The 17,210-nt window shown below is 42.9% G+C and overlaps 1 protein-coding gene across 1 annotated transcript in view; it reads left to right on the top strand.

Moving 5' to 3' along the window:
• The window catches only part of KCNH6 (potassium voltage-gated channel subfamily H member 6), a 297,423-nt gene that overhangs the window by 276,041 nt on the left and 4,172 nt on the right, over positions 1 to 17,210 (top strand). The window contains exons 7-10 of the mRNA XM_077252667.1: positions 6,964 to 7,216; positions 7,371 to 7,564; positions 7,725 to 7,824; positions 15,918 to 16,211. Coding sequence (XP_077108782.1) covers positions 6,964 to 7,216; positions 7,371 to 7,564; positions 7,725 to 7,824; positions 15,918 to 16,211 — 841 coding nt within the window. The remainder of the gene's footprint in view (positions 1 to 6,963; positions 7,217 to 7,370; positions 7,565 to 7,724; positions 7,825 to 15,917; positions 16,212 to 17,210) is intronic.

The following is a 17,210-nucleotide window of genomic DNA, read 5'->3' as shown; positions in this document are numbered from 1 at the left end:
ATCCTTATACTGAGATATAGAGCTGTCAAAACTGTCCTTACTGGGCTAAAGGTGCCCATAAGCGATTAATAGTTGCTGACTGACAGCTGTTTCTCTCAATCCCTTCTACAAACGCATGCTCAGCTCAGCCAAGCATCCCTGTGTTCTGAATGTGGAGAGAGGAACCTCTGCTGAACACCTCTGGTCGCTGCTTATCTTCCCTGATAACTAATTGTTCAGGCACTTAAAGAGGACTTTTCACCAAATTATTCACGTTGACCCAGACTCACAATGTAATAGTGGCTGTAGAATGGAATAAAACCTTTTTTTAATTTTGCCTGTCCGTTGTGGAGATATTGGCCATCAAAGTATTTGGCATCTAATTGGTTAACTTTTGTTGCGCTCAAGTAGGTGTTATCAAATGTTTTTCACTGGGGGCGTGTACTTCTTCTCCCTGTATAATGCTGACCAATCATAAGCAGGCAGCTACACAGCAGAAAAAGAACACACCCCCAGCATGGCTTAGGTTTTTCAGTGTGTGAAATGTAATGATACAGCTCTGATCTCCTGGTCTAACCTTTTGCCTGTCCTGAGATGAGTCACACGTATGTCTGTTGTGCTCAAAGCAATCTCCTAGCACTTTATAATCATACACAAGAAACCTAAGCTATAGTGGGACCATATTCTTTTTCTGTTGTGCTGCTTACAATTGGTCAGCATCACATAGGGAGAAGAAGTACTGTACAAGCCCTCTTGGACTTACCAAAAGTTAATTAATTAGGTGCCAAATATTTTGAAAGCTAATATTTCCGCAATGGAGAGACGACATAAAAGAAGTTGTATTTTTATGTAAAAAGGCACTGTTTTGTTAGCCATGGAATAGAATAGTACACCTGACCCCTTGCAAACAGCAGCTTAGACCCAAGCAAATATGCCAGGTTGGAGATAGATTATACACAATTGCAATCAGAGGTAGTAAGCACTAAAGTGTATATTGTGAATGAACATAATGGTGATGTATTCATAATTGACAAATAAGTCTTCTTGAAGGGAGTAACAATGGTGAGCATTTCTTCATGTAAGTATCACAGTCACGGGGTAAGTGCCCTCCAGGCCATTGAGGTTTTTGCAGTGAGAAATAATCTATTAGGAAAATTACTACAACCATTCACCAATAGGATCGGTTGGAGGTGACATCTCAGCATCCCGCAGTCATTGGGACTATCACCACATCTTCAGGAATCCTGTCTGTGTGTAGTACCTGTGTTAGACCATAGACCTGTGCTCCCGTGTATACGTTGTCTCTCTGTCGTGTTTGTTGTTTCGTCTGCATGTCGATATTGTGTTTGGGGAATGTATATACATATATTAAGTGTATTACTGGATAACCTTAATGTGCTTTTTTTTGTGCCAGAAAGGTGAGTGACATTTTTATGTTTGTTACAAAAGGGGATTGTGGTATGTGCAGGAAAGATGGGCATTAAAGTAAATGGTGTACAATTTTCTGACATGTCCTAAAATGTTATTTGGAAATAGTATCTTAGACCCCATACAATCACTAGTGAAAGGGGGCTGCAGCAGGGACCTGGGGCCTTCTGAGGACCATGCTCCTATCAGGTCAGCTTGGCAGCAATGTTGTACAGCCATTCTCTGGGGCTCACTCCCAAGAGGCACAGTTCTTAGAAGGATGCCACAGGCCACTTTGTCTAAAGGGGATAATTTTCTGATAAGTGGGGGTCTTTTCACTGGGAACCCAAGCTATCCCAACAACGGGACTATGCAGCCATTCAGAATGTGGCTGCTGGACCCCATTCTTGGGGCTTCAAAGCACCAATCTTGGTATCCAACATGGTCACATGGGACAGAACCCCAGCCTACAGCAAATTTAGAGAGTGAGGGATTACTTTTTTTTTTTTTTTGGAGGGGGGGGGGGGGGTGATAATACTTTAAGCAGTTGCTGAGGTGGCTTCACACTAAGATGCCACTAATGCTATTTCCTATTACATCCCATTACATGTCAGAAGATAGGACATTTACTTTACATTTACCATTAAAACATATCCTTAAAAACCTTCCCTAAATATGTTTTTTTATTTATTTACCCCTTGGTCAAGTTGTTAGAATCTGGTAAGGAGGACCTGTCACTTTCTATAAGTATGTAATTCATCTTACCTGGTATAAATGCAGCTGTTCGCCGTAATCTGGTGATATTTTCCATTTGTTCCTGCATCTCTGCGTTAAGGAGAACAGGCCTCCTCATCTTTTTGTGTAAATCTAGTTTTTTAGCGATGTGGGAGTAGTCATCAACTCTTCTGTATTTGAGTGTTCATGAGGACAACACCCACTTGGCTAAAATAGACTAGATTTACGTATTAGAAAGAAGGGGCCATATTTCAGGAAGAAAAGAAAATCAATGGCAGATTGTGGAGAACAGCAGCATTTACACCAGGTGTAAAAAAACCTACATATTTTTGGTAAGTTGCAGGTCCTCTTTTAGCTGGTTCTTCTATCTGTTTTGGGGAATGGATTAACATACAGCTTTCCCAAACATACAGATAGTTTGTGCATCAATACAAGTGAGTCAAAGATTTGACATTGTGGAGTCTGGAAACGATGGTTGATAATAATCCATCATAAAAATCAACCTATTACAACCATGCAGAAGCTCTATCGGTTGTCGATCAGAGCTACACAGAACACATATAACAACGAAACGGCAGAAGAGAATTCTTAACAACTTGACTATTTTGGTGGCTATTAGATTTTGGTATATTAGAAGGGTGTGAGTGTGATAGGGATCCTGTGTGTGTGTGTTGTGATCTTGTCTTTACAGGATTCCTGTGTTCATTGAACCCATACAGTTTGCCTAGGATTATATTGGGATGGTGTTGGATGTTGTACTCTGCCAGGGCCTCATGGTTTCTCTTCCCTTTGAAAGGCTAATATTCATCCTGCGGTTGGATCTCAAGCAAAGATCATCTGCCAGGCAAGGGCATAAACTTTCCTTCCTGCTCCATGTCGGTCAGCTGGTAGCATGGAACTGTGGTACATCTTACATGATGGCCCAGGAGTGGTGACTTATTGACAGGGGGGTTGTACAGCGAGCATTAATGCAAGGTCATTCCACAGCTGCGGGCCGAGTGCCGTCCATGACATAACAAACACTGACACTGACTTCCATAATCATTTTTAATACACATAGATCAGATTGCCAAAGATAACCCTCAATGTGCATGACAAGTACTATTTACTGGGGAGAAGTTATTCCTACTTTTTTGATTAACAGATTATAAAGTCATATAATGCTACAGATCAAAAATGTTAAAAAAGCACATTTGGGAATTTCAACCCCATCGAAAATGTAGTAAATTCACAATGAATGTTAGGTTATTGATTAGCATTAAAAGCAAATGTGTAATGAAGAGAATACACATCAGTAATAAAGGATCATTAGACCAACAGATCAGAAAAGATCGATTGATCTATCTATGCATTTTTCTATCATCTTTTTATACTAATATTTATCTCATACCTAATATCTCATAAGTATCAGTAGATCTATCAGTCAGTACATAACTGAAGCATGCACTTCACTCAACTAGCCTTAAAGGGAATGTGTCATCAGAAAGTGATAATTAGAAAATGTAAAAAAAGTTTTTGTTACAAGTATTTATGAAAAATGTGGGTAATGTTTAAATTTTTCATATCACGATCTGTATAAAAAAAAATTAGAAATTTTGCAATTTTCACACTGTCCTCTGGAGTCATTCCAGACTCATACTTCTGGTTCTTTCAGGAAATCCACAGGTACATTCCATTAGCAGCTGTAGACTGACTCAGGTCCTATCTTTTGTACTGAAGCATCTAATGACCATGTGCAAAGGCCAATGTGAAAGGAGAAGGAGCAGTGACTTTGCTTGGTGGTTCCTTCCTGTGCTATCAGCGGTTTATAGAGGGGTTACCTGTCATTGTTATCCTGTATGTCATGATAAGGAGACTTCTGAAAAGTCTTCTGTAAAGAACAGGAAGTACGAGTTTGAAATGGCCAAAGTGGCCAGTGGGAAAATTGCAAGAATTTAGTATGTAAAAACATTACCAAAATGTTTTAAAAATACATTTAACACACAAAGAAATAAATAAAATAAGTGGTTGTTTTCCAATGATAGCTTTCCCTTCAGTTATCTTGTCCTTGCACCAAATAACAGGGCCACAACAGTGCCTGGAAACTTTTCTAACCACACTACACCTTTTCAAGCAACGGTGTCTCTATTAAATTATCTACCATAATGCCCTCATACATTTGCCAACTACCATGCTTCCTTTACAGAGCAATGCCAGCCAAAATCCCCCAATAACATTACCAGACATATTGTCCCAAGTGCTGAACAAGCTCAAATGTCCGAAGAGCAATGCTAGCCAGCCACAATGCCCCCCCGAGTCCTTCACCAACTACAGTTTTCCCAGAGTATTGCTAGCCACAACACTCCCAAATCCAGTGCCAACTACAGTTTCCAGTACGCTGCCAGACACAAAGCATTTTCAACCATACATAGTGACCCTAGAACATTTGCAGTCTCAAATCTTAGAGGAACACCTACCTTAAAGACGCTCCTTTGCCACCAATTTTGTGCTCTGGCAGGAATTACTGGCCCTTATGACAGGAGAAAACCATGCCAATAATTTGTGGCATACCATTGTGTATACCCTGAATTTACAATCTATATACAGGATAATGGAGTATTATAATTATCTTTATATCATTATCTAGGAAAAGGTCCTACTTGGTTGTGGTGTAATGGTAGAAGACCCACATTACCACGTCATTGGCATTGATAGTGGACGGCAGCATTGGACTTGAGATCCTCCAATATCCGTATATTGATTATGATGCAGATGAGAGATGCAGACCAATGATTGAAGCTTACATCTCAGTAATGTACAGTACTTGGGCCTCATAATTGGTCTATGTATCAAACCAAGTTCAAGAATAAACTGGAATATAAGCTATCTCTCCTTACCCTATTTTTAACGTCCCTATGTGTTCAGCAAGAAAGGGTTAACAAAACAGGATGAATTCACATTTGCTGAGACATCAGGTTTAATATCCTGCTGAAAAGTTGAGTCCGTCATCAATGCTTACAGGTCTGATCATCATCAGTCAGCTGCTATTAGAAATGAATGACCAATATGATGATGAGATAGTCAACAATATCGTAATTGACAAGGTAGTGGATTTTACATGAGCCCTGCAGTCTTATTACATATGCAGATGTTCCAAAACCTTAAACACGATTTTCCATTTATCACTATTTTATCCTATTTTATACTATGGGCTCAGGGAGATTAAAAATACCAAAAACAGCGATACTAACCCTCCTCAAGTCGATCAAAGCCCCTGTCCCTGATATTTGTTGACAAGTTGCAGCAGTAATATCATGATAAAACCACACGTTACCACTACAACCAATCACTGGGCTAAGTGGTTATGTCAGTGTAGATGACACATGTGGTGTCACCGCAGCAGCCTGTCACCAAAGACTGGGGGCAGCAACGGAGAGGCATCAATGGACCTTCGGAGAGTGAGTATTGCTATTTTTGGTGTTTTTGACCTATCCAAGCCAGCAGAATTTAAAAATTCTGAACGGAAAACCACTTTAAGGGAAGAAACAGGAAAAGGAAGCATAAATATATCAGTGGTTGTAGACCATGGTTATTACAGTACTTTTTATAGCTCAGGTATGTGCTACGGTATAAGGGGACACTTTTCCGAAGAATTGGAACCCTGTTGAGGGTAAAATGCAGTTGTTTTTTCTTTTGTTTTTTTTTTTTACAGATCTAATTTGTCACCAAAAGACAAGGGTCCTTCATGTGCTAAGACAGGTCTCACAGACCAATCCATTTCCTACCAGTCAATCCCCAGTTTTAATGCATAGACCCAGATGTTTGGTCAAGTCTCAGTTATGCATTTTCTTTCTTCAAATCCCTGTATACATCACCCCACCGATCAATATTCCACACCAAGCCCCATGTTCACTTCACATCTTTCCAATACATCTTCTCTGTACAATTATATTATATACAATTATATATATATATATATATATATATATATATATATATATAATTATGTAGATCGGGTTTCCTGTGTCCTATCTAATGTCCTTATATTCCTTCCACACCTTTGCCACCCTTACTTCTCTATATATTAGAACTATGAAACTTTCCCTTTTTCTAGTTGACTTCCATTTATCCAATCATCATCTCATTTCCTTTTAATTAACCATAACTGCCACCCAAATCCCCTCTTGATGTACATCATTCCATTAATTTGTAGCTAGAAAAGTCCCTTGATCTATAAGCTGATCACAAAGTATCCCCTCTGCTGGGAGCCACAGTGATCAGCTGTAATCTGTAAGGAAACCTGACATAAAATGTGTAATTTCCCTGCAGTGCCACCACAGGTGAAATTAAGAATTACACAGTGCCCATTCAAATCAATGGTTTGTGTAATGCAGGACAGGACAGGTCCACCAGAGCAAGAGACGCTCTTTGTAGCCACTCTCCACTCTGTCCAAGAGACGAGGATCCTGAACAGAGGACCCAACTCTATTAACTCGGAATCCCCTAATAGGGTATATGAAAATTATTTTCTAAACTATTTAACCCTTTTATTGTCTTTTCTTTAAATCTGTACACATCCATTTCACATCCCATCTAGGCATATTACTACTTAATGCTGCCATTGACCCCTGTTATGTTGTATGTGTATATATGTTCACATCTTTTCAATGAGCAATGGATTTCATCCAATGGTCAATATAAACTGACCAAACCCAAAATTAGTGTCTTCCTTTTATAAAAACTCAATATCCAACCTCTTATTAAAAATCTACATGTAGTTTTTTTTCCTCTATTACCCTTCCACATTTCTCAAGTTTTAATTCTACCTTTTCCTCTCTTTCCGTTTGTCTCTGTCCTATACAGGTACTGAAAGGATTCCCGGAGTGCCTACAGGCGGACATATGTCTGCACCTCAATCGAACACTGCTTCAAAATTGTAAAGCCTTCAGGGGAGCCACCAAAGGATGCTTGAGGGCGCTGGCCATGAAGTTCAAGACGACACATGCCCCACCGGGGGACACCTTGGTTCACTATGGGGACGTGCTCACCACCCTCTACTTCATCTCTCGTGGGTCCATCGAGATTCTCAGGGATGACATTGTGGTGGCTATTTTAGGTAACAATAGGCATGTTTCTTGTAGAAAACACTTTAACAAAGTCGTATTTATTGGTGGCTATAGTGGTTTGTTTGTACAACTAGTAATCTAGCATTCAGCCTATGACAGATGTATTTTTAACAATCCATAGACATTTATATTATCTACTTAAAGGAAAAAACGACATCTTTGGAGAGCCGATCAGTCTGTATGCCCGTCCTGGAAAGTCAAATGCAGACGTGAGAGCTCTGACGTATTGTGACCTTCACAAGATCCAAAGAGAAGACCTTCTAGAGGTGTTGGACATGTATCCAACATTCTCTGACTGCTTCTGGAGCAACCTGGAGATCACTTTCAACCTAAGAGATGTAAGGAGGATTTCATGATGGGTTGAATATCGTAGAATGAAATAAAATAATAATATTGGTAAAATATTGGACATTAGGTTCTAATTCTTGCTGTGGAAGAGTTTTAGATGTCATCATTGTGCTGTCCATAACCTGCTTTTTAATTCTCCAACCACATCAGGCCGACAGTATTCCTCGTTCCCCTGGGAGTGAAGAGTTTAACTGCAGTTACCGCAAGCCACGTAGATGCAAACAAATAGGACGCCGCCGGAAGAAACACGGTAAATGATTGTAGATCCCTAGCCAACAATTAGTAGAGTCATGAGAAAAATTAAGTACACCCTCTTTGAAATCTATGTTTTTACATGCCACAACATTATAAAAAAAAATATCTGGTGTTTAAAAGGTCTTAAATGGGCAGTTCAAACCAAGTACAGATGCTCGATGCATCATGGAGGGGTCAAACATTTAGCTACACCTTTCCAAATGCTTGATTTCCAGCTATGTCCAACCCCTTTCTCATCTTCAAATGACTGCTCTAGACTGCTCTTGACTGAGCTAGAGAAGGGCAGAGATAGATGGAACGTGGGAAGCTGCACTTAAATGTTTGGCCAAACCATGAAGCACCAAGCGCCTGTACTTGGTTTGAACAGTCATTCTGTGCTGACAGAGTTACTTTAAGTGCTCATTCCCATCTATTTTTTACCCTCTATTTCGCCCCTTTTCTCTTCTTCGACTGACAGCTCTGACTTTATCGAGGCAGAGAAAAGATGGAAAACAAATAGGTGGTATAACACAGTCAGGTAGGGCAGAGTTAAGGTCTAGCTCTGCAGGATTTATTTAGATGCACCTGCCTATGTTTTTACTAGAACCATGGCCTATGTTCACTAGGTGTATTAGTCTGCTAGATGGAGCCGAGTCGAGTGTGCTGGAGATAGTGAGTGTCCAGCCAAAATGTGAGCAGTAGCTGAGCGAGAGATGACTTTGTCTAAATGGAGATTACATGGGTCAGCTGGGAAAGCTGAGCAGTCAGTGTGTGGGCACTCCAGAGAATCGTGTGGAAGCTGCAGCATATTCAATGTGAAGTGTTCCCGAAGTTGAAGACTTCTGGAAGCTGCTGGATCTCAGGGTTAATGGGATGCCGATACTTTAGGGATCAGGCCTCTTCTCTGTATAAAGTTTGCTCTGGGAGAAAGTACTGTAAGCTGTTCATGTGAGACTGCACTGACATATATGTGCCCTGCTGAATGAACTGTTTATTTGCTGTGATACATTTGTGCTCAGAAAAGGCTGTTTTTGGTTTTGAATCCCTTAGAGTTTCATGAAAGCAATAAAACTGCACCTGTTTGGACCAAACTGCATTGCCTAATTCAACGCTACCTGATGTCCACCTGAGAAAGTGGATCTCTACAGTGGGAAGGTGTACTTAACGGGAATCTGTCGGTTGATTTTTGTGTACCATACTAATAGTATCCTGAAATAGGGCTTCAGCAGCCCTTTCAGAATATGTAACTTTTATTCCTGTATGTTGCCCCGTTTTCTTGCCGTGGCCAGTCAAGTATATGTAAATCCAAAATTAAAATTCACCCGCCCATAATCCCGCCCACCCCTCTGTGCTGAGGTCAGTAATTGGGTGCAGTCAGACTGCCGTGTTACTTAGGCGAGGATCGCATCGCAATCCTCGGACAGGCCATCTGCTCTCCTGATCTGAGTGTGACGGCTGCATCGAATTACATGCTGACAAGGTACCGCATTAAACATGTCATATTCTGAAAGGGCTGCCCAAGCCCTATTTCAGGACACTATTCATTTGGTACTCAAAAAGCCCTTGATAGATTCCCTTTAAATGTTTGGCCATATCAAGGATGCATCAAGCGCCTGTACTTGCCGAAGTTTAACCCCTTCATGACCTTGGGATTTTCCGTTTTTCCGTGTTCGTTTTTCGCTCCCCTCCTTCCCAGAGCCATAACTTTTTTATTTTTCCGTCAATTTGGCCATGTGAGGGCTTATTTTTTGCGGGACGAGTTGTACTTTTGAACGACATCATTGGTTTTACCATGTCGTGTACTAGAAAACGGGAAAAAAATTCCAAGTCAAGTTTAGCAATTCCAGGTCAGTACGAGTTCATAGACACCTAACATGACTAGGTTATTTTTTATCTAAGTGGTGAAAAAAAATTCCAAACTTTGCTAAAAAAAAAAATTGCGCCATTTTCCGATACTCGTAGCGTCTCCATTTTTCATGATCTGGGGTCGATTGTGGGCTTATGTTTTGCGTGTCGAGCTGGCGTTTTTAATGACACCATTTCGGTGCAGATATGTTCTTTTGATCGCCTGTTATTGCATTTTAATGCAATGTCGCGGCGACCAAAAAAAACATAATTCTGGCGTTTCAAATTTTTTTCTCGCTACGCCGTTTAGCGATCAGGTTAATGCTTTTTTTTATTGATAGATCGGGCGATTCTGAACGCGGCGATACCAAATATGTGTAGGTTTCATTATTTTTTTATTTATTTATTTTGAATGGGGCGAAAGAAGGGTGATTTAAACTTTTATATATTTTTTTTTCACATTTTTTTTTACTTTTGCCATGCTTCAATAGCCTCCATGGGAGGCTAGCGGCTGGCACAACACGATCGGCACTGCTACATAGCAGCGATCTGATGTTCGCTGCTATGTAGCAGAAATGCAGGTGTGCTGTGAGCGCCAACCACAGGGTGGCGCTCACAGCTGCCGGGGATCAGTAACCATAGAGGTCTCAAGGACCTCTATGGTTACTATTCAGAAGCATCGCCGACCTCCGATCATGTGACGGGGGTAGGTGATGCGCTCATTTCCGGCCGCCCGACCGAAAGCGCCGGTTAAATGCCGCTGTCTGCGTTTGACAGCGGCATTTAACTAGTTAATAGCGGCGGGTGAATCGCGATTTCACCCGCCGCTATTACGCGCACATGTCAGCTGTTCAAAACAGCTGACATGTCCCGGCTTTGATGCGGGCTCACCGCGGAGCCCTGCATCAAAGCAGGGGATCTGACCTCGGACGTACTATCCCGTCCGAGGTCAAAAAGGGGTTAAATAGTCATTCTGTGTTGATAGATTACCTTTAAAATAAGGTAAAACAACTAAAAATACAACCAAAAATGAACAACACATGACAAATGTCACTGTGTCATTATTCTTTTTTACCAAAAACTAGGCCAAAATGCAGAAGCAGTGCACTCTTCTTTACATCTTGCTCAAGTGTAATGAGGTTTGTGGACAGTTGTTCATGCACAGATCTCTGAAGATCCCACCACAGCATTTAGATTAGGCTGAGGTGATGGGTTTTTCCGTGACAGAGAGGGTCCGGAAGCCTGCAGTATTTGAGTTCTCGTACTCCTGCATTGATTAGAAACACTTCACCTTCATATGATGTACAATAACAAATAGTATTGTGGCACCGTGTTAGCCAGAAAAATCAATGTGAATACTTTCCTGCCAAATGATGACAAAAGTATTCTAGGAGTGATACCTTTATGGGCTAACCAGAAAATAACATGTTTGCATGAGCATCCTAAGGAAAATTGGTGCGGATCTCCAGCCCATATTCCACAGAGACCACAAATTGAAAGACATATTCCCAGAACTACCAGTTCTCTCCTATAAACAGCCCCTTAAAGGGAACCTGTCACCACGTTTTTGGAAGATGGGATAAAAATAGCATTAAATAGGGGCAGAGGTGGGCGTTACATTAGTGTGTGTGTTATGCGTTTATTACCCACCTAAGTTGCCGAAATAACTTTGCAAAGTCTCCGTTTTCGCCTGTCAATCAGGCTGGTCAGGTCGCATGGGCGTTGTCTTCCCCCAGATTTGGCGTAGTTTTCCGTTGGTGGCGTAGTGGTGTGCGCATGCCCAAAGTCCGGAATCCTCTTCCAGGGGATTTAAAATAGCGCGGTGTTCGTTATTGCATTGGTGATCGGTGGGCGCGGCCATCTTCCTTTGGCCGCGCGTGCGCAGAAGCGGCGCTCTGCTGGCCGCGGCTTCAGGAAAATGGCCGCCGCGATATCCATCTGCGCACGCGCGGCATCCCGCGGCCATTTTCCTGAAGCCGCGGCCAGCAGAGCGCCGCTTCTGCGCACGCGCGGCCAAAGGAAGATGGCCGCGCCCACCGATCACCAATGCAATAACGAACACCGCGCTATTTTAAATCCCCTGGAAGAGGATTCCGGACTTTGGGCATGCGCACACCACTACGCCACCAACGGAAAACTACGCCAAATCTGGGTGAAGACACCACGCCCATGTGACCTGACCAGCCTGATTGACAGGCGAAAACGGAGACTTTGCAAAGTTATTTCGGCAACTTAGGTGGGTAATAAACGCATAACACACACACTAATGTAACGCCCACCTCTGCCCCTATTTAACGCTATTTTTATCCCATCTTCCAAAAACGTGGTGACAGGTTCCCTTTAACTTAAGGAATCTCCTGGTCAGAAGTGTCCTCTCATCACCATCAGTGACTGGCACATTCCCTTGTAACAATAAAAAATGCAAAACTTGTACTCACATATTTCCAACAAATATAGCCCACGTACCAAACACAAATCAGGACTATAAGGTCACGGGTTCCTTTTCATGTACATCCTCCAACGTGGTGTATATGATACAATGTACGAGGTGCCCTGGAAGTATCTACTGTATATTGGGGAAACTAAGCAAAAACTACAAACTAGGATGAATCTACACAGACACACAATCAGGAATGAAATGGACAGGCCTGTGGGAAAACATTTCTCTGGACCTGGACACAGTATGACAGATTTAAAAATCTTAATACTAAAAGGTCATTTTAAGGATGACAGGGAAAGAAAAATTTGGGAATTCAAATTGATGAAGATGTTCAATTCTTTAACATTAGGACTCAATTTAACACCTGGATTTATGAGTCACTACATGGATACAATTCACACCACCACCAGACAGACTCCAGATAACTGAGAATATTATTCCCACTGCCTCTCCATTTGTAAAGGTACCGTTACACTAAACGACTTACCAACGATCACGACCAGCGATATGACCTGGCCGTGATCGTTGGTAAGTCGCCGTTTAGGTCGCTGGGGAGCTGTCACACAGACAGCTCTCTCCAGCGACCAACGATCAGGGGAACGACTTCGGCATCGTTGAAACTGTCTTCAACGATGCCGAAGTCCCCCTGCAGCACCCAGGTAACCAGGGTAAACATCGGGTTACTAAGTGCAGGGCCGCGCTTAGTAACCCGATATTTACCCTGGTTACCATTGTAAAAGTAAAAAAAAAAACACTACGTACTCACATTCTGATGTCTGTCACGTCCCCCGCCGGCGTCCACAGGCGCGCACTGAATGTGTCAGCGCCGGCAGTAACAGCGGTGACGTCACTGCTGTGCTCTGCTTTACGGCCGGCGCTGACACAGTCAGTGCAGGGAAGCTCTCGGCAGCAGCGCGTGCATATTAGCAGCGCTCCTGCCGAAAGCAGTTTTAACCCTGTGGACGCCGGGGGACGTGACAGACATCAGAATGTGAGTATGTACTGTTTTTTTTTTTATTTTTACAATGGTAACCAGGGTAAATATCGGGTTACTAAGCGCGGCCCTGCGCTTAGTAACCCGATATTTACCCTGGTTACAAGTGAACACATCGCTGGATCGGCGTCACACACGCCGGTCCAGCGATGACAGCGGGTGATCAGCGACCAAAAAAAGGTCCTGATCATTCCCATCGACCAACGATCTCCCAGCAGGGGCCTGATTGTTGGTCGCTGTCACACATAACGAGATCGTTGGCTACGTCCCCAAAAGCGTGACGTTGCAACGATATCGTTAACGATGTCGTTATGTGTGACTCAGCCTTAAGAGAATGCCTAATTTTATTTCCTTGGCTTATCACACCTCCGACCCCCTGAACAAATGTGCTACTGTAGTATCATTTAAATGTTGTGCTCTTTTCTTATTAATCTATTTGTAATCCAGCCTGAAGAAGGAGCCTTTGTGCTCTGGAAGCTTGCAAACATGTTATTTTCTGGTTAGCCAATAAAGGTATCACTCCTAGAATACTTTTGTCATCATTTGGCAGAAAAGTATTCACATTCACCTTTATATGAAACAGTGTGAGTGCAGCGCCCCAGAGTCCTGGTCGTTGCAGTACTGTGGCTCCGCCACTAAGGGGAGCTACGGTGCGTCCGATGGCACTGAAGGAGTTCATCTGATCAGGTATCACAGACACCAATACATTTCACAGCTGGGCCTCCGGGGGGAGCTAAGGGTTCTATTCATTAGGCCACTCCCCACCATAGTGGGTAAACTGGGGGTCAGGCAGGAAGTTAGATCAGAAAGCTGACTGGATTGGACGAAGCAACACCTGGTGGCAGAGGGTGTTGTGGAGGAAGAGACAGTAGGGTCTCTGTCAGGGGTGGGATCCTGACAGAGGCTTGGCATTGAAAAGAACGTAACGGGTCCGCGCCAGCTCCGGGAAGCGGCGGGACCCAAGAAAGGACTAGAAGCGAGATAGATTGTGCTGAGTGAGAAACGAGATCAAGCAATAGGAGAATACCAGTAGGGGTCATGCTGTAAGACCGGAGCAACACCCTACTGAGGCGCATTACCGGTGGCCGGAACGCCGAGGGAGTGGAATAACATTCAGCTTCAAGCAATACTCCAAACAGCGGCAGGGCAGTCAGTCTCAGGCGGGCTGTCTCACCTAAATCACCTATGAAGTCTTGGAAGGCAATTGCGGGAGAGGGGCGACTCTAGGGTCCCGGAAGAACTCCAGGCCTACCCGACAAACGGGTGCCGTTCTAACTGTGACATCAGGAAGGGACGGATGATTAGCAGAAGATCAGTTAATCGAGTTGTTGTGAGGGAACTTAAGAAACAGACACAACAGTTGTGGGGTACTTTCCGTAAGCATAGCAGGGAAGGACTACAACACATAGCGCTAAGAAGGAAGGCACCGATTTCCACCTGTGAAGAGAACTCTGGAGGTGCCATTGGACCGGCCGGACTTGCGCAGCCTGGTGAACCGTATTCTGGACTGAGGACCCAGAGATCTTCAGTAAAGAGGTAAAGAGACTGCAACCTGGTGTCCTCGTTATTTACCGCGACCTGCACCCCACAACTGCACCGTTACAACACCACTTATTGCACCGGACGTCCCCCACTGACAGACAGGGCCACGGACCGGGTCTAGCCACCGTGACAACCCCAGAACTGATAACTCAGAGGCCCGGCTCCGGGTACCCCTCGGCCCTGTGGCGGTGTGGGGGCGCTCCATGAGTTTCTGCTAGCAGTGCAGCGGTTAATCTGTTCAGTTTAGAGCTTCTGGAGCTTTCCTGCTTTGATGATCTCAGCTGTTCAGTGTTGGCCACTCCCTTCTGCTATATTTACTGCCTCTGGCATGCAGGGATTGCCAATGTTAAATACTGCCTGGTTCTGGATTTGGAGGTGTTGGTTGTTCAGAGGCGTTTTGAGTGTTGTTCTAAAGACTGTGCTTGGTGATTTGTCTGTGTGTATATTCTCTTCCTTTCCTATTTAGTTTTTCCTCCCTTTCTTGCTGGTGTTCCACTCTTTTGTGAGAGCATATTTGGATGATTGGTATTCTCATTTATCCCTGTTTGTCTTCCCCTGTTAGTCTGATTTGTGTATATGCATACACTGCTACTCCCCACTTCCCTTGTTGGAGGAGGAGACAGATAAGGGATGATTTAGGAGCTGAACTGGTGCTGGTCGGATATCTTGGTAGTGAAGCCACTGCAAATCTCCTTACTCTGCGTTTTTGGTGGTCCGGGATACACCAGGATGTTTGAGAGTATGCAGCTGCCTGCAGTGTTTGTGCACTTTCAAAAACCCCTAATACTCATTTGTCTGGGTCTTACCAACCATTGGTGACTCCCAGTAGACCTTAAGCTCATTTATGGATAGATTTAATTACTGATCTACCTGTGTCTGCAGGTAATACAGTAATTTTGGTGGTGGTGGACCGATTCAGCAAGATGTCTCATTGCGCTACCTGCGTTACTCAACACCAAGACCATGGAGCAAATATTCGCCAAAGAGTTTGTAAAATTACACGGGATTGCTACCAATATTGTTTCTGATCACTGCTTCTGCATTTTTGTCTAGTTCTTGATAAATAAATAATGATGTGTTATTCATCTTATGTTGTATATATCTAATTTTAAGGCCTTTTAAAGACCAGATTTTTTTATTATGTCTTGAAAAGTAAAACTATAGAATTCAAAGAGGGTGTACTTAGTTTTTCTCATGACTGTACTTGTGAATGTCTTGGACTGTACTTGTGAATGTCTTGTATACAATTCGTACTTAATGTGCTAAGAAAATATTAATTTTCGCCTAGTGGATGGCATAGAAGATGTAAATTCAGATGCCGAACAATATCACACATACTCTGAACTGACCAATCTCCAGCGGCCGCTGAGTAGAGAGCAGTGGGATGAAATGGCGAGCAGCACCACTCCGTGCTCCCAGACCAGTGATGATGAAACCAAACCCCTAAACTCAGGACGTATGGACAGGTTACCACCTGCGGACAAGCAAGAGTTCATCCCAGCTGTAGTGAATTTGGTGACAGCCAACATAAGCAGCCGTGAGGGAGGCAGGAAGGTGTTTGAGACAGTGGAGACTTATTCAGGTGACTAATATTTGAGACAACTACATAGTCAGACTATATTATCAAAGACCCATAGTTTCCACTTGATATGGAGGAGGTCCTATTACTGTACTTGGCTATCCCTGCCAGTCCCATAGATTGTAAATAGTCACAGGACTCTTGGGGTTCTTATGATTACTGAGGGTCCCAGCAGTGAGACCACCAACAATCACACACTTATAACTTGGGAGACTCATCAACTAAGTGTTAATTCTGAAAAAACCCTTTAAGCACACCAACAATGGAAATTGTCATAGTTCAGACCTCGTCTATTTTTGACTCCGCTTCATTTAGATTACGCTAAATTAAACATTACCGCAAAATATTTCTTACTTGCTATTGTTCTTCCAAAGTGCTGGCAGTAACTTTAAGATATTAGGGGATGCAATTGCATATAGGACCCTATTCCATAAGAGCGTCCAACAGCTTTTCTGCTACATAAAATAACTACCGTATTCTCATTAATTGCATGCTAAAGTTGGGGAGTCTTGCTGCATAGATTGCATTAAGATATTCATGTTAATCACTTGAACAGTTAAGCCTCCCCATACACTTTTGACAGCTGTTGAACAAACGATGGTTTGCCTGCCGAATACTACATCTCATCTAACTCTCCCATATACAGGAGTGCTAGCTTTACCAAGCGTTCCTGTGTTCTCTGTGATAGAGACATCTCTGATAGCGGCGTACCCTAGAGAAAAAACAGGGATTGGTAGTTCAAAATCGGACATGTCTGATCCTTTACTACGCTGTCAATAATCTGTCGGAATAAGTCGAAGACTCCCAGAAAAATTAGACTGTTGGCCTAACCAGTCGATATTGGCAGCTTTGGTTCACTTTGGTGTAACGTGTACTGGGGTCTTTATTGTGTTAGCAGTGGTCGTTAAAGAGAGGGTTTCCTGATATTTTTCTTTGTCTGATGGTACTGTAAAGGAATACTTTGTTAAAATGCAATAACACAGTATATTTTTTGGTGGATGC

This window comes from Ranitomeya variabilis, chromosome 4, assembly GCF_051348905.1.
Source record: "Ranitomeya variabilis isolate aRanVar5 chromosome 4, aRanVar5.hap1, whole genome shotgun sequence".
Lineage (NCBI taxonomy): Eukaryota > Metazoa > Chordata > Amphibia > Anura > Dendrobatidae > Ranitomeya > Ranitomeya variabilis.
Note: the sequence above shows the minus strand (reverse complement) of the source record. Positions and strands in the feature narration are given on the sequence as shown.